Source organism: Crocuta crocuta, unplaced genomic scaffold (genome assembly GCF_008692635.1).
Source record: "Crocuta crocuta isolate KB4526 unplaced genomic scaffold, BGI_CrCroc_1.0 scaffold241, whole genome shotgun sequence".
In the NCBI taxonomy this organism is placed as follows: domain Eukaryota; kingdom Metazoa; phylum Chordata; class Mammalia; order Carnivora; family Hyaenidae; genus Crocuta; species Crocuta crocuta.
Window position 1 is genome coordinate 3170968 of NW_027527807.1, and position 21967 is coordinate 3192934.

At 44.1% G+C, this 21967-nt stretch overlaps 1 protein-coding gene across 1 annotated transcript in view; it reads right to left on the minus strand.

The window, feature by feature from the left end:
• ADGRG4 (adhesion G protein-coupled receptor G4) overlaps positions 1–21967 on the minus strand; it is a 105396-nt gene that overhangs the window by 61731 nt on the left and 21698 nt on the right. Inside the window, 8 exon segments of the mRNA XM_077773981.1 lie at positions 8404–8522; positions 10179–10311; positions 11615–11778; positions 13733–13793; positions 15525–15556; positions 16581–16645; positions 18552–18646; positions 19738–21967. The exon segment at positions 19738–21967 is cut by the window's right edge and continues 20 nt beyond it. Of these exon segments, the coding sequence (XP_077630107.1) occupies positions 8404–8522; positions 10179–10311; positions 11615–11778; positions 13733–13793; positions 15525–15556; positions 16581–16645; positions 18552–18646; positions 19738–21967 (2899 nt within the window).

Genomic DNA, 21967 nt, shown 5'->3' on the forward strand with positions numbered 1-21967 from the left:
TAGGAACTGAGTTGGCAAGAAGAATTCTCTTCGAGGGGGTGGAAGAAACGGGGAGGTTGAACAAGGTTGTAATTACTTCTAAATTAATATTTTGTCCTTGGCACATCTATCTTCTGGTCTGTTAAAGGAACTTGAGGACACAATAAGACTGAGATGGAGGGAAAATATGACGTGCTCATTCACAGATCTCTCTATTGCTCTTAGTACATTTTCAGGCTTTGGTGTCAGTGGGATAGCCAGAGCCACCTCCTTGGGGTCATTCTTTGGGCCTCAGTGGCGTGACTTCACTCCATGAAATCCCTGCTGTCGCAGAAGGAAAGTAAACAACTGGCCAGCGGGAGACTGGCTACATTGTGGAAAGTGATCGCAGGCGTTTCACCTAGAGTCCTCCGGTTTTTGAGTCAAATCCGGGACCCATCACACTCCTCGCCTAAAAACGCTGAGTCCTCGAGCGAAAGCAATGGAAGGAATCGTCCTTTACTTGTTGTAAAATGAATAGATCCCCCATTGCTTGAAACAGTTACAATTAATCTGCCGGTGATTGCAGCAATCCAAACAGTAATGTCTGTTATTTATTGAGCAATTTCTATGAGACGCTATTGTAGTTGTCTGCAACTGCATAACAAACTGCCCCCCACATGGAATGACTTAAAATAGTCCCGTATGACCCCTCATGGTTCTGTGTGTTGACCAGTGTCAGCTGAATGCTTTTCGTTTAGGGTCTCTCATGCAGTTGCTATGAGACGGCAGCTAGAACCAGAGGCAGTCAGAGATTAGACAGGGCTGGTGGTCCAAGATGGCTCAGTCACATGGCTGACAGTTGATGCTACCACGGACTGGTCAGTTGGGGCCGTCGGCCTTTGCAGTTCCGTTGAGGCTGTTCCCGACACACCGCCTCTCCCAGTGGCTGAGGCTCAGTGGCATTGCCGTATCCAGCTGGTATCAACTTGTCAGAATTAATCGTTACGTTTGCAGGAGTTTTGTGAGCTGGTTAAACACAGCCATTACTAACAATTAAACAACAGAAACTTTAAAAAAAATTTTTTTAAATGTTTTATTTATTTCTAGGAAAGAGAGAGAGAGAGACAGCGTGAGCAGGGGAGGGTCAGAGAGAGAGGGAGACACAGACTCTGAAACAGGCTCCAGGCTCTGAGCTGGCAGTCAGCACAGAGCCCGACGCGGGGCTCGAACCCACGAACCGCGTGATCATGACCTAAGCGAAAGTCGGACGCTTAACCGACTAAGCCACCCAGGGGCCCCAAACGACAGAAACTTTTAATTAAATCAATCATATGAAAGACAGTGGTGATACTCCAAACTCATCACTTCCCAATTACTTTCCTACATTTTAATAATCTGTGCTTTGGTGTTTATTTTTATCTACTGTATCTGTGTATCCCTTACCAACTTTGTGTTCAGTAATTGCATGTTGTTGTTCATATTCAGCCGCCGGAGGGTATCACATCAAGGAAACCGGCAAATGCTACAAAAGTACCTTTTCAGGCAGAGCGGGTTGTAAACGTTTTCCAGCACACCACTGCTTGGGCTTCTTATCACATGGTGTCTGGATTCTGAGAGGAGGAATCCCAAATGACAGTGTGCAAGAGAAAGGAAGCAGAGATTTCCAGTGCCCTTAAAAGTTACTCCTGCGATTGGCATAGCGTCACGGCTGTGAAATTCTGCGGGGCTAGCAACTCCCCGTTGACAAAGAGGGATTGAATCGATGGGCATTTTGGTTTTTTTTTTTTAAAATTTTTTAATGTTTTATTTATTTTTGAGAGACAGATAGAGACAGCGTGAGCAGGGGAGGGTCAGAGAGAGGGAGATACAGAATCCGAAGACAGGCTCCAGGCTCTGAGCTAGCTGTCAGCACAGAGCCCGACAGGGGGCTTGAACCCACGAACCGTGAGACCATGACCTGAGCCGAAGTCAGACGCTTAACCGACTGAGCCACCCAGGTGCCCCATTGGTGGGCATTTTGGAGACAAGCTACCACTAGGCATTATACGTACACTTTCCAATGTAATCATCACAATAGCCCTGTGTGGTGGGTACCAATACCCTTTACACAGACTAAGACATGATGACACAAAGGTTCTAACCCAGATTTTGATCCACTCCTGTTTGATTCCAAAGCTAGTGCTCTTTCAATATCACTTTCTACTACAGCATCTGTGCCTTTATCACTTTTCTGCATGGTTTGGGGGTTGGAACAGCTGTGCGTCGCAATCCTTCACCCTGACATCCTGGGAATCATATAGTTCTTTATTTCTCCACCTTGCACTATCCTTTCCCGACGTGGGAGAGACGCACACACAGGATGCACTTCGTGAGTGTGATGCATCATCCGTACCTTGAGGGTCACAAAAATGAGACAAAGCAAAGAACCCACGGACTTTGGAAATAATGGTTCCTTTCTAACTCCGCATTTAACAGAAAAACTGACAAGTTTTTCTCCAACCAAGACATCTAACGCTTGTCAGCAAGATTGAAAGCGAAAGAAAAATTGGTTCAGCGTGAATGCATTTTCTTCCCTTTACATTGTACTCAGTTTTTTTATGAAGCGCCTCATTTGCAGGGAACAGGATTCCTCCAAAGCTAATAAATTTGATAATTTATTCTCAGTTATATACATTACAGCCACCATGCAACTCTTCTCATTCTCTGCAGGTTTTTTTTTTTTAATAAAGTGACTTCTGACAGTTAATTTCCTAAAGATCTCAACCCAATGCAGTGCTTTTTTCTTTCCTTTTTTTAATGCAGTGCTTTTTTTTATGTTTTTATTTATTTCTGAGAGAGAGAGAGAGAGACAGCGTGAGCAGGGGAGGGTCAGAGAGAGAGGAAGATGCAGAATCTGAAGACAGGCTCCAAGCCCTGAGCTAGCTGTCAGTGCAGAGCCCGACGCGGGGCTCGAACCCATGAACAGAGATCACAACCTGAGCCAAAGTTGGACGCTTAACCAACTGAGCCACTCAGGCATCCCTATGCAGTGTTTTTGTTATTGTTATGGTTGCTTCCCATTTCCTCCTATGGAGAAAATTCTATTAGCATGTCTAAGAAAAATGCCTCACTTGTCACTCGGAGGAGGGAGGTCAGCATGAAACTCGGGCCTCCCTACCTCGCTGCCCACTCACTTCAAGCCGCTGCCCTCCATGTTGTCCTGACTCATGATTTCAGACCTAGAAACTACCAGGGCTGTGCTTACTATTCTAACTCTTCTAGGTATTTCTTGGCAAGGATCTCTGATTTCCAAGGAAGACAAGTCTGAGGAGTTCACTGCCTCAAGGCAATTCCCCGGCCCCCCTGCAAGGCGCTGGGATGCTTGTGCCCCAGTTTCCATCTAGACATTATGGGATGGCCCCCCTTCACACAGGGGAGCTGTGCCTGACAAGGTATGCATACACTGCAAGCTGATGAGGAAAACTGATGCCCGCTGTAAAAGCACTGGTAAGGAGAGGCAGGACTTTAAGAATAGTACTGTAAGGCGGGGTTGGGGGGAAGTTCACCAAGAGCAACATCTAGTATGCCGGTCAAAATTAGCAGACACAGTCATTCCAAGACTCTGGAGATTGAGGAGAGATCTTACAACAGACTGAGATGCATTTCATCAACAAAATCTACGGAAAGTTGGTCGGTAGGGTGGGAGGCCATGGCATTGGAGCTAGGAAGTAAGCCCGTGTCCTGAAACGCTGCCTTGTGGCTCCACTGAGTTAGGCAGCTCAGTGGTCCCTGGGGTAGAAGAACGATTCTGAGTGCATTTGACAGGCAGTGAACTTTGTCAGTTCCCGTATTTCTGAGGCCAGTCTACGGAAGATCAATGTTGGGCTGTGACAACAGCTGAATGCCAGCAGTTAGTCCCCCTTGCCCTCAATGACACGCACAGCTCCTGCTCCTTAGAGAAAACCCTGGTGGAGCATTTTGTGAAGGACACATTCATCACCCCACCAAAACTCTTGCTTTCGGTTCAGGCCATGATCAAACGGTTTGTGGGTTCGAGCCCCGCATCGGGCTCTTGTGCTGACAGCTGTGGAGCCTGCTTGGGGTTCTCTGTTTGCCTCTCTCTCTGCTTCTCCCCTGCTCGCTCGCTCTCTCTAAATAAATAAACCAATAAATAAATAAACATTAAAAAAAAAGAAATAATCAGAGAGCACCTAGCTAGAACCAGTCATCCCTGCTGGTCAGGGAGAATGGGAACCAGCCCAAAGCTGCATTTTCTAAAGAGCAGCATCAGAAGATGTATATATGGCAGGGAGGAAAGACNTCTCTGCGGGCTGGGGAGAGAGCACCATAATCTCTCGCAAATTTAGAGTGACAGATTTGTCAAGATCTGAAGGGCCCCTGAATAAATGAAGGAAAAGAGACTCCTCCAGCCAGTGACCTGAGGACAAAGCCTCAGTTCAGCCCCTACACACACACACACACACACACACACACACAAACACACACACACACACACACACAGAGCCAAATCAATCTTGAGAAAGTAGAACCGAGGTATTACATGCCTTGATATCAAAATATGATACAAAACCACAGTAATCAAAACAGGATGGTACTGGTGTAAAGGCAGACCCATAAACCACTGGAACAGAATAGAGAGCCCAGAAACAAATCCACACATATTCCATCAACTGATCTTCAACAAGAGTGACACAAATACACAATGAGGAAAGGATAATCTCGTCTACAAAAGGTGTTGGGGAAACTGAAAACTCACACGCAGAAGAATGAAACTGGCCCTTCTATTACACCGTATGCAAAAATCGACTCAAACTGATTCAGGACTTAAATGCAAGAGCTGAAACTCAAAAACTCCTAGAAGAAAACATAACGGGAAAACTTCCTGACATTGATCTTGGCAACGATTCCGTGGATATGACACCAGAAGCAACAGAAACGAAAATAAACACACAGGACCGCATCATATAAAAAGGTTCTTACAACAAGAGAAATAATCAACAGAATGAAAAGACAACTTACCAAATGGGAAAAAAAATATTTGCAAACCATATATTTGATAAGGAGTTAATCTCCAAAATATACTAAGAATTGCTATAATTCATGGGGTGCCCAGCTGGCTCAGTCAGTAGAGCTTATGACTCTTGATCTCAGGGTCATGAGTTCAAGCCCCATGATGAGCATGGAGCCTACATTAAAAAATAAATTTAAAAAAAAGAATTTCTATAACTCATTAGTGAACAAACAAATAGCCTGATTAAAAAATAGGCTAAAGAAACAGACACTTCTCAGAAGAAGACACTAAGAAAAGGCCAATAGATATATGAAAAGGTGTTCAACATCAGTCATCATCAGAGAAATGGACAACAAAACCACAATGAGATGTCACTTCGCAACTGTCAGGGTAGCTGTTATCAGAAATCAAGAGATAACAAGTGTCGCCAAGAGTGTGGAGAAAAGGGCACCCTGGTACGCTGTGGGTGGGAATGTAAATTGGTACAGTCACTATGGAAAACAGTATGGAGGTTCCTCACAAATTAAAAATAGAACTGCCATATGATCCAGCAATCTCACTTGTGTGTATGTATTCAAAGGAGCTAAAATCACAATCTCAGAGAGATATCTACATTCACATTTCATTACAACATTATTCACAATAGTCGAGGTGTGGAAATAATACAAGTCTCCATCTAGAGATGAATGGATAAATAAAATGTCACACACACACACACACACACACACAGGAATAATATTCACCTTTAAAAAGAAGGAAATCCTGTCATTTGCAGCAACATATATAAACCAGGAGACATTAGGCTAAGTGAAATACACCAGATACAGAAAGCCAAATATTATGTGATCTCTTTTTTTTTTGTAATTTTTTTGATGTTTTGTTATTTTTGAGAGACAGACAGAGTGTGAGTGCGGGAGCAGCAAAGAGAGACAGAGACACAGAATCTGAAGCAGGCTCCAGCCTCTGAGCTGTCAGCGCAGACCCAAACGGAGACACAGAATCCAAAGCAGGCTCAGGCTTCAAGTTGTCAGCACAGACCCCGACATGGGGCTCGAACTCATGAGCCGTGAGATCATGACCTGAGCTGAAGTCAGACGCTTAACTGACTGAGTCACCCAGGCGCTAGTATGATCTCATTTATATGGGGAATCTAACATAGTCGAACTCACAAGAGCACAGAGTAGAATGGTGGTGGCCAGGGGCTGGGGGAGGGGAAATGGGAAGTTCCTCATCAACAGGCATAAAGTTTCAGTTAAGCAAGATGAGTAAGCCCTGGAAATCTGTTTTACAGCATTGTACCTATAGTCAGTAGCAATACACTATACATTTAAAAATTTGTCAGGGGTAGGGAGGTGCTTGAATGTCTCAGTCAGTTAAGTGTCCAACTCTTGATCTCAGGGTCTTGAGTTCAAGCCCCACATTGGGCTCCACGCTGGGCATGGAGTCTACTTTAAAAATTTTTTTGTTAAGAGGGTAGATGTCATGTTAAGCGTTCTTACTACAATAGAATTAAATTAAAAGAAGAGAGAAAGTTGATTCGAGGTTTCCAGGGTCTGCAGGGATGGGAGGAAGGGAATGACTGCTAATGTGTGTGGGGTTTCTTTCTGGAGTGATCAAAATGTTCTGGAATTAGTGGTGACTGTTGCACACTCTAGTGAATATGCTAAAAACCATGGAATTGTGCCCATTAAATGTGTAAAGATTTTATGATATGTGAATATCTTCATAAAATATTTTTCAACTACAAGATACCGATTTCTGCTTACCAAATGACTGGAGATCCAAAAGGTTTTTATTTTTTTATTTTTTTAATTTTTGAGAGAGACAGACAGACGACAGANCATCTTGCAAATACGGGTTTTATCTCCTGCTCTTAGGAAGAAAAAAGCAGGTCCAAACACTATTCTTATACTTGAGGGTTTTTAAAAATAATTTCTTAAATGTTTATTTATTTTTGAGAGATGGAGAGACAGAACTTGAGCAGGAAGGGGCAGAGAGAGAGACACACACACACAGAACCCGAAGCGGGCCCCAGGCTCTGAGCTGTCAGCACAGAGCCCAATGCGGGGCTTGAACTCATGAACTGTGAGATCATGACCTGAGCCAAGGTCGGATGCTTAACCAACTGAGTCACCCAGGCGCCCCCAGAGATCCAAAAGTTTGATAGCTTGCTGTGTTAATGAAGGTATTTTGAGACAGGCACTTTCTTTCTTTAAATGTTTATTTATTTTTGAGAGAGCACAAGCAGGGGAGGGGCAGAGAGAGAGGGGGGCAGAGGGTCTGAAGTGAGCTCTGCACCGACAACAGCGAGCCCAATGTGGGGCTCGAGCTCACAACTGCCAGATCATGACCTGAGCTCAAGTCAGACGCTCAACTGACAGAGCCACCCTGGTGCCCCAAAGCAGACACTGTCACATCTTGCAGGTGGGAGTATAACTGGTGTAACCATTACAGACAGCATTTTAACACCATCAGAAGTATTGCCTGGCAATTCTACTTTTAGGAATTTATCCTTCAAGTATACGCCACTCATGTAAAATGACATGTGGACAATATCCATTACAACAGTTTTGTAAAAACAAAGTGTTATTGACAGTGGAAGTGCCCTCCCATAGGAAACAGGTTAAAAGAAATAAATTATGGCATGTGCATGCAGTGTAATATAACGCAGTGATAAAAAGCATGAGGAAGCTCTCCATATCCCAAAACGATAATTTCTTCAATATGTTGTTAAGAGAAAAAAGCAAGATGCAGAACAGCATAGAGAATACACACGTATATGCAAATATATGGTGTGTGTGTGTGCGTGCATGTAAATTTCCTTGTAAATACATAGAACATCTCTGTGAATATTTATTGAATGATGGGGGTCAACAGGGGAAGGAGACGTGTCACTGTATATAGCCTTTCTGTTTTTGCAATATTGAACTATGTGAAGAATTACCTATTAAAGCTGTTTTTTTAATTTATTTATTTTGAGAGAGCTAGAGAGAGCACAAGTGGGGAAAGGGTAAAGAGAAAAGGAGAGAGAGAGTCCCAAGCAGGCTTGGTGTCCCCAGTTCAGAGCTCAATGCGAGGCTCAATCCCACGACCCTGGGATCATGACCTGAGCTGAAATCAAGAGTCAGATGCTCAACCGACTGAGCCACCCAGGTGCCCCTTAAAACTATTTTAAAGTGAAAAGTAATAATTAGTCCAAAATTATAAAATAAAAAACACTATAAAGCAAAAACAAACAAACAAACACTGAGAATCCTAACTTAGCATGCCCCACTTTCACCTCCACCAATGTGAACTACCTTGTTTCTGAAACTGGGTGGTCATAAGGTAGAATTTTCCTCCACGGGGCTTGCCTGTACCCCCTCTGGCCTCAGGTCAGGCAGACAGATGGAGGTTCCCTTATTTCACTAATGTGGACAGAACAGTCTTACCATCACTTATAGTAATGTTAGTTAGATCCACAATCTTATCAGGAAGTCCTTGAAGCAGTTTGCACTGTTTCAACTTTGGTTTTTCCCACTGAGATTTGCCAGTCTCCATACTGATTGAGCTGAAAAAGAGGAGAGAGGGACCAAAAGCTTTCTCGTCGGAGAACGAGGCCAGAATAGTCTTAAAGCAAACAAAGAAGGAGCGCGCTGTGTCTTCCGCCTGCCTCTCCCCTTTGCCCACTCCCACTTACAAACACTGGGCTCTCCTGGCTGAGAGAGCAGAGGGAGGAGCCCAGTGTTTGTAAAGCGAAGAAAACTTTGCTCTTGGGGATCGAGCGAATCTAGGGTCCCCATGCAGGAGGTACAAAAAGGCAAGAGAGTCTGAGATGAAGCATGGAGATGTCCAGTGGCGCAAGAGCCGAGGCAGAGATTTTGCCCCGCTGGACGTGGCTCCTTACCCTCACTTTCCCTTCTTACCCCCGTTGTAAGAGGAAATTCATTTTAGGATCTGTCCCTGTCTCAGCACACCACCCTTTGTAGCTCACTGGCCCTCACCATCCACCCTCCCCTGCGCCTCGTCCAATTCGATCCAGTTCATTTCAAATGAGCTGCCACATTTATTGAGCACCCACTGTGTTCCAGGACCTCTGATAGTGCAGACAAACACGGCAGGGTCTGGTCCCGGGAGGAGCGTGTTGTAACTTGGTGGTTTGAGTCTGTAGATGTAACTACATCTAGTAGGCAAGTTGTGAGACGAAAAGCTATGTCAACTAAACGGACTCTGTCAAACCGCCAGGGAAGGAGAGCTCATTTGCAGCCTTTGAGCTGAGCTGGACGCTAAAAGGACAGAGATGGAGGAGGGCCCCCTGGCCCTTGCAGCAGAGAAAATAGCACAAACAGAGAAAAAATGGAGCCCGCAGATCTTGAGTACTGCATGTAAGAGCTTGGACTTCATACCCAAGTCAATGTGGAGCCAGGGCAGGGGAAGGCAAGGAGTCTACTTTGAAAGTAGACAAGGGATGATGGTAAGGACCTCCTACGCCGGGGTCGCGGTGGTGGGGCCAGAAAGCAAAGGCTTCATGTGAGCTCTGATTGTGATCACAAAACCAGCATGATTTGCTAACTTGATTAGATGTAGGAAGAGTGTAGGACCCAGTCCAAGAGGTTGTCTTCCAAAAGAGAGCTTTTAAGCCTCTGTCAAAACCTGCCGTCCTTCTGGACTGCCTACTTAAGTTAATGGCATAAACCATTAACAGCAGAGAGTCAGAGAAGAGGGACTGATGATTTAAAGAAAGAAAATGATAAGGCAAGAACAGGGGGGTGATTTAGTAGATGATTATGGCCCATCAATGAGGTGGCTTCTGAGGCCATTTTTCGAAATGGTCATTAAGAAGAATGTAGAACACGGAAAAAATGTTTGATCAATTATCGCATGAAAGGGTAAATCACATTACTGATAGGAGGGCAGTGATTCCCACTGCATAAAAGCTCCATAAAACTTAAAGGCACACGGGGAACAGCGAGACGAAAAACTATGCCCACCTAAAAAACAGCTGTGCTCGAGTGGTGGGTTTATGGGTGACGTTGTCTCTTTTGCCTTCATGAACATTCTCCTAGAACGTTATTATGTTGCGTGGGCATGCTTAATTGGGGCCAAAGGGTGAAGGAAGGCAAGACAAGAGCCAAGGGGGAGGGAGGGAGTCTGCCCAGAAGCATGGTCCCAGTCAAGTGGATCTTTGAGTACCTGAAATAGCAATTAGAACTTGGCCGATACATACCAGACCCTAGTAGCGTTTCCATCTCTATTCTTTACGCATCGAGTGTGGGCTGTCTCAGTAGGGTTGGTTCGGAGCCATTTATAGGTCCCTTTGTATTTAGAGACTGTTTCATGGGCTTCACAACTTCCGGGCTCTGTAAAATGTATGCACATTTTAAAGGGCAAAAGGCACTTAGAAGAGTCATGAACTTCCATTACGACCCATCATTATTATCTTGCCTGTAAACAACAGCAAACAAAAGAGAAAACTTTTTCTACCAGCCCATTTAAACCAGGCTTCACTGAAAATACATGAAATGCTGTCCTTCCTTAAAGGACAGCCTCCCAGTAAAACCTCACATGTAGTCCTTTTCATTAAAAGCACAGGTTGACAGGACAGCTTTTCGTCTTGGTTTTTAAGTGTTACATTTGCAGTGAAAAGAAAGTTCAAGGCACCCACACCAAAACCAAAAGTTGTCTCTCACCCGCCAGTTGCCCTCTTTCCGAGGTACCCACTGTCAATGACAGGAGACTAAAGGCTGACTTCTCCTTCTGGATGGTTCCTCCCTTCTTAATGAGCTCTGGGGTGGATTTGGTTTCAGTCAACTCCAAGTACCGACCACTGCCAGTATTAGACCCGGGAGCGCTGCTCTGATGACGGTGCCGAGGACAAGGTTTTGGTTGCCAAGTGTGGTCACATTAAGGGAAAAGTGACCCGGGCTAAGTGTGTGTGGTAAGTTCTCAGTTTTCACTTGACCACTCACTGGGCTCATGACCCCGATGCCAGAAATCTTCCCCCTCACGTGTTGACAGAGTGGTCCGGCCATCCCAGTCTCCTGTAAGGACAGCCATCAGTGCCATTTGCACTGTAGGCTCTGCCTGTGGCTTCTACCCTTCTCTGCCTTCTACTCCTCTGTCACTTGGGATCACAGTCTGCCCTCTGCTACCGGATTAGTCTGTCACCGAGGATCGTGTATTCTAATGTGGATGTGTGGTACCCAGGTTAGTCCGCTATTTTTACCGCAGTCTGTTGGGGGAAAGTAAGAGAGCTACACTAGCCCATGAGAGAAAGGCCTGACTGTTCCCAGATCACTTTCCAAGATGAATAGCCTGGCTATATCAATCAATAATTTAGCAAGCTTCTATTGGGCATCTCTTGTGTGGAAGGAGGAGGCTCCCCAGTCCTCTGGGTATTTATGCAAGAGAGACAATTCTCCCACTCCATCGATGGACTGGCCAGGGCTGGTGTCCAATGGTCTCTGGTGACCCTCCCATATTCTTATAAGCTCTTCCCAGTAGAAAGGTTGTCAGGGCTCGTGAGCACCGTGGATGAGGAAAGGAATGTGAAGACAATGCCTCTCCCCCTCAAAACTCAGGATGTCTTCCTACACACGCACTCTGAGCTTTGTAATACAGGGAATGGATGCACATGGAATATCCCACCCCCACCCAAATTACCCAGTTTTTCCACTGCGACATGTTCCGATTTCACTAACAACATCAGTTGACCTTGGGTGAAGTTTCCATGTGTGAGGTTGCCATGTATTTTCCTTCTGATCCTGCTAACCAATTCGTCGGCCGCTAAAGGAGAATTGGTCTTTAGGATGACCTGACAAACACAGCTAAGAAGCAGAGACAAAAGAACAATGTCGCACTTATGTCAACAGAGTACAGCTTGGCCTGTGGTGCTGAGATTTTACACAGGTAACTTAATGGAGAGCCTGTAAATACCCAACACTTCACATCAAGTGGCAAGCCTTCCGTAATGATGGAAGACAGCGTATGGGAATCTTCTGATAAATTTTCTCATCTGCAAAACAAACAACTCAAAGCCCATTTTCAAACGGCCAGTCTGAAACATTTGCATTCTATTAAAATCAACTAGCCATGCGTTCGCTGAGAGTTTGTACTAATTAATAGAGAAGATGGAGTACTCAGGATTCATTACTTTGGAGAAAACCTTTTATCCTTCTGGTCTCCAATTTATCCATCATTACTGCAATAAGGCAAATGGCACACGCTGAATTAGTCTATAAAGATGTGTTCTGGGGAAGGCCTATTTCTGTAATAGAAAAATAATGGAGATAACAATAATGATAGTAGCTAACATTTTTAGCACTCTCGCTCCCCATGTCTTACTCCTCATGTTATTTTCACAACAGCCTCACGAAGAGTGTTATCATTACCCCATTCCACAGATGAGGGAACTGAGACTTAGCCAAGGTCACAAATACCTAGTATATCCCGAGTATTCTGTCCACTAAAAGATATGTCATGAGGGGCACCTGGGTGGCTCAGCCCGTTGAGCACCTGACTTCGGCTCAGGTCATGATCTCGCAGTTCGTGCATTCCCGCGTTGGGCTCTGTGCTGACAGCTCGGAGCCTGGAGCCTGCTTCGGATTCTGTGTCTCCCTCTCTCTTTCTCCCTCCCCTGCTCACTCTCTGTCTTTCTCTGTCTCTCCAAACCAAATTTTAAACATTAAAAATATTTCTTAAATAAAAAATAAAAGGTATGTCATGAAAGAATAGGGCTGTGCTTGACCTTAACCGCTGGAGCAAGGTCCTCAAACATTCCACTCTTCTCTGCTATTACAACACAGAGCATTTTTAAGATTCACAGACTTATCTACACTTACCCCCCCCATTTCTATTTGCAGATACATCTTTTTTTATTGAGAGAGAGAGACCGAAAGAGACAGAGAGCAAATGGGTGAGGTGCAGAGAGAGAGAGAGAGAGAAAGGGAGAGAGAGAGAAAGAATCCCAAGCAGTCTCCGCACTGTCAGTGCAAGGCCCAACATGGGGCTGGAACTCTCGAACCCTGAGATCATGATCTGAGCTGAAATCAAGAGTCAGAGGCCCTACCATATGTTTGCACGTATAGGAGGATTAGGAGGAACTTAACGGAGGACCATGGGGGAGAAGAAGGGGGAAAATAGTCGGGGAGAGGGAGGNGAGAGTTCGACGTGCCTGTGTTCACTAAAACTTTCTCTCTGCGGCCAAGCTAATCCATGCCTTCCCCGCACTAAGCCGTACTCAGTGGGGTCTCTGTTCACCCCACCCTTCCACTTAGAGCCCATCTCTTCCCAGCTCTTCTCACGCTTCCGGGCTGTAGAGATCTCCTCTGTTTTAGACCTCTCCCTGCGCTGCAACAGACTCTTTACTCTTAGCACCCCGAACACGTCAGTGACCTTCCCACGAGCCTCTCTGAGTTGCATCAACCAGAGCAACAACGGCCGATGTTCCGGGGAGGAGCCGGACCACGGGTCTGAACAGGACCGAGGCCACTTTCCATATTGTTTTTCCACTTCCCTGCTCAGTATTCTGTGGACTTTTTTTTGATGACAACAAACACTTTATTCCCCTGTCTCCAAATTAGGACCACTTTGGACCCCATTTTCTCTTCACTACAAAGAGGCAGCTCATGAAGGCAAGAGCCCAATTACAGCATCTGTAAAATAACCACCGGGTACTTTGATCTCCTTCTGACAACTCTGACCAAGAGGCTGCAAATACAGAATTAAATGGAAGAAAAATCAGAACTAAATGTACCAGCTATGAATAAACTCAGTTCTTACCTGTATGGTACATAGGAAATTGAAGCCATGCCATGCCCTTCTCTCTGTTCCAAAATAATGCAAAAGAAAAGTACATTGTCTCTGAAATCTTTAAACAAATGTTACAATTGAGTACAGGGCTTATTGCTAACAACAGCAATCATAATTATGCTTTACATTTATGTAACCCATTGCCATTTGCAAATCACCCTCAAAAAAAAATTGATGCATCTAGTCCTCACGTCACCCCTGTGGTGTGGGCAATGCAGGGATTGTCTCCCCGTTTTCTAGACGAGGAAGCTATGTCTCAGAGAAGGTAAGTGATCCGCCCAGTGTCACACGGCTGACAGAACTGGGAACAGAATCTGAACCTTCTGGATCTAGACGCTGACATGGTGATGAAATAGTCTTGAACACCACCAAGCATTTACTGTGTCCTGTACTAAGCACTTTACAGAAATCATCGCATTCTGTCTTTACAACATTCCTGTGAGGAATGGTAATATTGTTATCCCCGTTTTATAGATGAGGAAACTGAGGCCCAGAGAGTTCAATTAGGTTGCCTGGGGGGTCTCACATTCAGGAAGTGCAAGAACAGGGGTTCTGACCCAGGCAGCCTGTTCTGGGGTCCACACTGTCANTATTATTTGAGAGCAATTTTACTCAGGTTATGTTATCTATTAGGTATTAAATTAAAAATTTCTGACTCTGCTCTTTACAGAAAGTATTTTAAACGATGACAGATAGGGGGCGCCTGCGTGGCTCAGTCAGTTAAGTGACTTTTTTAAAAAAGCTTTTCTTTTTTTTTTTTTTAAGTTTACTTATTTATTTTGAGAGAGAAAGCACAAGTCAGGGAGGGACGGAGAGAGAGGAGGGAGAGAATCCCAAGCAGGCTCCACATTGTCCGTGCAGAGCCCGATGCAGGGCTGAACTCACAGACTGTGAGATCATGATCTGGGCCGAAGTCAGAGCTTAACCAGCTGAGCCACCCAGGTGCCCCAAGCATCTGACTCTTGATTTCAGCTCAGGTCATGATCTCACGGTTTCATGATCTCAAAGTTTGTGGGTTCAAGCCGCGCATCAGGCTCTGCGCCGACAACGCAGAGCCTGCTTGGGATTCTCTCCCTCCTTCTCTGTCTGCCCTTCTCCACTCGCTCATGCACTTGTGCTCTCTTTCTCTCTCTCTCAAAAATAAATAAACATATTTTAAGTTTAAAAAATAAATGATGACAGATAATTTGGATCGCACTGCAGGCTTGACTGTGTTTTGTATAATCAAAATATTTATCTCATGTTTAAATACCTTATGGGCTGGGTGCATACTAATCCTTTCAGAGTCTAACATGGTAAAACTTTGAGGCACTGGGATAAGCACTGAGAATTGGGGCAAGGATGATTGGAGATCGTTTTGTCACGCTCTGATTTCAAATCTATACAGATAAAAGGCAGATTTACTGTGTGAACGCCAGTCTTGCCAACAATTGTGTCGCTCTTGGAAGAACCACGCTCTTTTGCAAGATGTCTACAGCCAGGAAATCCCATTTGCCATTTACAACCACCAAGTCCTTCCATGCTCCCATAGCCCACAGAATATGCCTCAAAAAAGCTGCCCTACAGATGGTTCAGAAAAGCAGAGAATGGTCTTCTTACTGGGTTCCTGTGCAGATGCCGAAGAAAATAATGTAATTTGACCCTCAATGACCATAAATGAGTTTTGCTTGATATACACTTGCGTAGAAGCACTACTTTCCTTATGTCTACTCAGGTACAAGATGAGCCACAAGTTATTTTGAAAAATTACTTACTAAAGTTTGATCCATGGTTATTTCTCCCTCAGACGTGTCTCTGTATCAAAGGCATAAAAAATATATATGTAAATGAAATACAGTGCCCAATATACAAGGACACAAGTTCAGGAGAAAGACAAGGGAGACAGAACAGTAGAATCCCCCAGCTTGGAATTCAAATACCAGGGCTCTAAGGAGACACTTCCAAAGAGCTCGGTCATTATCTGAGTACCCAAATGGTGGTAAGTCTCTGAGCAACCCCTCTCTCAGGAGTCTGTCCCATAACAGTACCGACAAGGGTGCATACAAATATATGCACAAGAATGAAATAACTGAAATGTCCATCACTAGGTAATTGGATAAATACACCATCGCACACCCATGCAAAAAGAAGTCATTTTAATGACTATGAAAAGAAAGTTGGAAAACAGTATGTAGAGTAGGCTCCCATTGTCTTAATGAATGTACGGTCCCAAATTTAGGAGTATGTGGAAGATAAGCTGACACCAGATATTGGAGAGGGTGGGGAAAGGCGGGGTTTTCTTTTTGATCTCGGCTCCTTGATACTACTCAGTATCAAGTGCCCAAGGCACTGTGTCACCTCCCCAAATCTGCGCCCCAGGCAAGTCTTCGACTAGTGAGCACTCCTTGCATTAAACATTTCAGGTTTCCTGTGGAATATTCTAACTCCTGAAAGTGCGTTAATCGGAAAATAAGGGGACTTATAAATCTTTGCACGTTGGCCATTCCTAGCCTCTAATGCCTCTAAGGCAGGATTTTTTTCCCCCAAAGTCACAGAACCAGAGCATTTAAAGCCAAAAGGGGCATTAAAAGCAACTGAATCTCATTCCACTGTTTCCCTGATTTATGTTCTTCTGTTTTGTTCTCTCATTGGCTTTACACCCTACAGCGACAATACACATTTTTTCCTTATTCCAAAAAGAGTCTATACTCAGAAGGGAAGATGTAACTCAAAATGCCGTCCCCAAATCTCAGATGGGGAAAAAAAGAAATCCTCTCTGGATAGGAACATACCCAGAACGTCCCCAAACTGCCTTCAACCCACAACAGATGATACATACCTGCTTTTAATGTGAATGGCCAGATTAGCAAGAGCAAATTCACTGTCCTGAAATATAGAATTCAACTGTAGGAGACAAAACAGATCAGTTTTAGTATTCTCACTCCTCTATCCAGCCAGGAAAGTTACCAGAGACAATGTCATCATTAACCAGCATTTATTATTCCAGTGGGTTCAACATTTCCATCTGCTCCACTCAGGTTTTCAATTTACATTTTACTGACTGTTATGGGCTGAATAGTGTCCCCTCTAATCCATGCGTTGAAGCCCTAACTCCCTCATGTGACTATATCTGGGAGTAGGCCCTTTAAGGAGGGTGGAGCCTTTATCTGATAGGACTGCTATCCCTGCAGAAAAAGAAAGAGACACCAGATCTCTGTGTGTGTGTGTGTGTGTGTGTGTGTGCACGCCCACAGAAAACGCTATGTGAGGACACAGTGAGAAGACGGCCATTGGGCAGGCAAGGAGCATGGCCTCTGAAGAAACCCACCCTACAGGCACCTTGATCTTGGACTTCCAGCCTTCAGAACTGTGAGAAAAGAAATGTCTGTTGTTTAAGCCTCCCAGTGCATCGTATTTTGTTATGGAGCCCTGGCGGACAAATAGGCACACCCATTTTCAAGCACTTATAATCATGCCGTACACACTTGATAGGAAATGCCGATGGGGAAAGACAGGAAGCAGACATGGTCATTTCCTGTTGGTGGGGTGCAAATTGATAGCACCTGTCTGGGAGGCCACCTAGCTGTAGCTATTAAAACGTGAGATGTGTGGCACCTGGGTGGCTCAGTCAGTTAAGCAACCGACTCTTGATTTTGGCTCAGGGCATGACCTCACAGTTTCTGAGTTCGAGCCCTGCATCGGGCTCTGTGCTGACAGTGCAGAGCCTGCTTGGGATTCTCTCTCTGTTCCTCCCCTACTTGTGCGCTCTTTCTCCCTCTCTCTGTTTCTCCCCCACTTGTGCGTGCTCTCTCTCTCAGAATAAATAAATAAACTTTAAAAATTGTTTAAATATGATATGTTCATGTGCTCTGATCCAGCAATCCCAGCTCTGGGAATTTGTCTTCTAGAAAACCTCAAGCGTCCCCCAAATTTATTGCAAGGGCCTATTGTCAGCATTGTTTCCAAATAGAGAAAAAAAATAAAAGTGACGTAAGTGTCCACCACTGGATGTCGGAATTTAAAAAAATACTATATTATAACCATCTAGTGAAATCCTTTGTATCTGTTAAAGTATATGAGGTAGATCTATATTTGCAGTAGGAATATGTTCAAAGATCTATGGTTAAGTGAGAAAAAACAAGCTACAGGGTAGGATAGGTGTGTGATTCCAATTATTTTTGTAAAAGGACATACATGCATCAGAGTTATCACAGGTATAGGGGAAAAAACCCTTAGTCAGTATACCCTAGACTGTTAAGAGGATTCAATACAAGAAACAGTACTAGAGAAGACATTTGCCTTCTGGGGCACGGACTTCAGTGTCTGGATTTTTTACAGAGAGTATGTATTACTCTTATTTTCAGCAAAATGCGAGGATAAGTAAAACGTTTATTGTGTAGGAGAGGAAAAAAAATAAAAACACAGAAAACAAACATAGTTAAATACAATAGCAATAGACTTTGTCATCACTACTCTCCCATTTTCTCCAATTAAGAAAATTTGGCAAAAGCCCAGAATGTGTGTCGGTGGAGGGAAATGTACAGTTCTAAACAAATTAAAATAATGACATCCCATAAAAGCTTTCGGCGCTGACACTATGAAAGACAGACCACATACGTCCTTACAGTGTTACTTAACAGAGTGGATACATTTGCAGCAAAAACTCAAAACTAATTAGCTGTAAAATGTATTATGGGTAGAAAGAAGTTAAAACCTACTTTTAAGCTACTCCGTCCATCATGTATATATATGCACATATATATAGTCACAGATTTTATATGTACCATAAATATTTAAAAGATTATTTTACCCAGTTTTCTGCAAGTTCATTTACAACACTGGTAATAGGGATCCTTGGCTCTTCATTAAAGACAGAGAAGCTCATTTCAATATTGTAGAAGGAAACTGTAATTAAAAATGAGATTAATTTCACTCATTTAGTTCAAGAAATTTAACTTCCATAAATTTGGTCAACATTGCTTGTCAGTTTGGAGAGACCAACAGTGAAGTCTCATTCTTAAATTTTGCTTAATTTACCTCCAAGGTCAAGAGACAGCACATTGGCTCCATACCCAAAAGCAAAACAGATGTGCCATCACATTTTTGTTTTAATTATTTGGGCAGTTTTCTGATTGCTATGCAATTGATGGACAATCTACAAATCTTCCAAATCCTCAATTTTCATTAGTGAACACATTTCCAGTCCATTTAATGGTCAAGTTGAATGTTATCTCACAAGATCATTCGCACTGAGAAAATATTTATTTCTCCCTGTGCTTTTCTTTTCTACTTCATATTTGTCTCTATACCCCTCTTTCTCTTGTCTGTCCTATCAAACTTCAAGTTTTGAGTGTTAAAAGTTGAAGGGACATCCCAGATTTGAATGATATGGAAGCCAAATACTCCCTGGCCATGAGTAAGCATCCCAAGCCAGCCGGAGGTGGAGACTGGAGAAGCTGAGGCCTATATAAGAGGAATTCAAAAAGGCAGCCTAGAATATCTCCTGGCATTTGATGGTTTGCAGTCATCATGTCATACCTAAGGCCATATAATTCTCTACTGGGAGAGGGTAAAGTTCCTGACTGATGTTCACAATGGCAGAGACAGAGTATCAGGAACAAAACGATGGAAGGCATGTTTAGAAACGTCATACTGAATGAAAAGATACATTTGCATTATATTTAAATAAAGCAGAGATAAGCAAGATGGCTGGAGAATACTGTGTTTAGACAAGATATCCACTGTACCCACTGTCTTTTTATAGTAATTTCGACACCCAATGTGGGACTCGAACTCACAACCCTGAGATCAAGAGTCACATGCTCTACCAACTGAGCCAGCTAGCTGTCCCCTGGACCCACTGTCTGAAGCAGATAAGAAACACTTGTGCCCTTCTTTATCCTTTTCTGCCTTCAGAGAACGGCCACCTTAGAGAACATGTGACCTGTTGCACATGCATTCTATGAGTGATACGCTGCACATATTCTAGAACAAACCTGTGGACTCAGCGGCAATAAGTGAAGTTGATGTTTCCATAGATATAAAAGAAGTTGTGGAGTCCAGCCAGATTGTCCCAGAAGAGGAAGAGAGTAGTGAAGGCACAGTTGCTGAGGAAAGGGGTGTTACTCTGGTGGATGTGAGTGGAAATGAGGCTCCAGTAGCAGTAGGTGTCTTGGTGGTTATATTTGGAAGGGAATCCAGTGTGGGCTTAGGAAGAAATAAAGTAGAGGATGCTGATGCAGCTGGGATTCTGTTCCATGCAGATGTCACTGCAGCGCTGTGCAGATGCATGGAACTAATAGATAGGGTGTGGTCAGTTGCAGGAGGTGACCTACTCATTTTGCCAGAGGGTAGAGGTTGAGACACAGTCTTGGAGTTGGCAGTCACAGTGGTTCTGGAAGATGCCCCAGGAGATTTGGAAATGTATACACTGTCGTCTGTGATTTTAACAGACAGAGGGAGAGAAGTTTGGGAGCCAGTAGTGATACTGCCCACTGCAGGCATAGGAGTGTTTTTGGTGACTGTGGTGCTTACAGTAGCAAAGGGTGGTGTTGTAAAGTTAGTGAATGAGGGTGTTGATGTCCTGTCAGAAGTCAGAAATGTGGACTCTGACAACTCAACTGTAGACGAAGTTATAATGTGAGGAGTACTGGATACAGTTGCCAGTGGAGAACCCAAAGGGAGAGTAGATGAAATCCAAGCCACCATGGGTGAACTAGTGGCCTTTGAAAGTATAGATCCTGAAGTAGCACCAGAATGATTCGATGGGAGTGTGGTCCTAGGAGTTACAGATGTAGCTGTTTTCTCAAATGGGTGCTTCATATCAGTCAAAGTGATAGGGAAAGATCTTGAAGATATTGATGATGAAGGACTGTCAGACATCCCCAAGGTAGGAAGCATTTCTGACGTGGAAACTGATGACTTTGCCGTAACATCTCCGGATACAAGACCAGTCTGAGGGGCTGTGAATGTTGACAAAGACCCAGGCACGAGGTATGGAATCTCTGTTTCCATTTCGTGGCGTGTAGGTATATGAGTACTGGCAAAAATCGGAAATTGAGAACCTTTAGCTGTGGGTGTGTTCCAGGAAGTCGTAAGCAGAGACTGGGTGTTACTAGGTGTGGTTCTTGTTCCCAGAATTGGAAATTCGACCACTTGGGATGTAAGAGGAAGAAAAGTCTTTGGAGTAGAGAATTTGGCCTCAGTGTGATGAGGTGAAAAAAGAAATGATGTCAAAGAGGGTGGAGTCGCAATGGATGGAGTCCATGGAGGGTACGAAACAGGAGTAGTCACAGATGTGGCACCTTTTGTTGGTTCCTCTGTTGAAGTATTTTCTGACAAAGAAGTCATCTTTTCTGTATTTGAAGACAGGTAAGTGGTGGCTTTTATACTTTTTGTGTATCCAGGAGTGCTCTTAAAGCTAGACAAAGATGGGGACACCTGAATATTCAAGGAAGTATGGAGATCATATGATGGAGTAGATGAGAGCACACTTTCAAAGGCATCAGTTCCAGAATAAGAATTTGTGAGAGCTGTTACTCTACTGCTGCTTACAGGAAATAGGGAGTCATTGGTCGTCCCAGATAACGTGCCCAGAGTTGCAATCTCATCTCTTTGTGATGACTGTTGGGTTATTGCTAGAAATGGCAAAAATGTGGTCTTTGGGATGGAAGAAATGGCTTCAGTGTTCCTAGAGCTGAGTAGAGAGGAGGCAACGGTGCCTACAGATGGAGCCGCTATCCCCGCCATAAGAGTGGTTGGAATGGTTTTCACAGAGGGAAACGCTGACTCTGTTGGAGAGGAGAAGTATGTAGGCGTGATCCTGGAGGACACCTCTGTCACTTCTGAAGTAATGAAAGCAGGGGAAGACAGTGTGCTTTCTGAAGTAGGCCTAGGTATGGCATCCAGTGTAGATGTTGGTATGATCATGGTAGTCCTAGGGGTAGTTGAAGACCATAATGAAGAGAATGATCCAACTGGTGCGGAAGTGTCAAAAGAGACAGCTGAAGGTGACAAAGCAGAGCCATTAACTGACACTGAGGACATGTCAGACATAGGCCCAGAAGTGGCTGGGGAGGGACTTTTCAAACAATCTGGGAGCGCTGTTTTAGAAGATTTAGTAACTAGTGTTGTGGGAGTTTCAGAAACTTTTTCGGAGCCAAAGGCAGTGGCACTAACTGGCTGTGAGGACATCTGGTAGATAGGAATGGAGGTTGCCATTGGGGT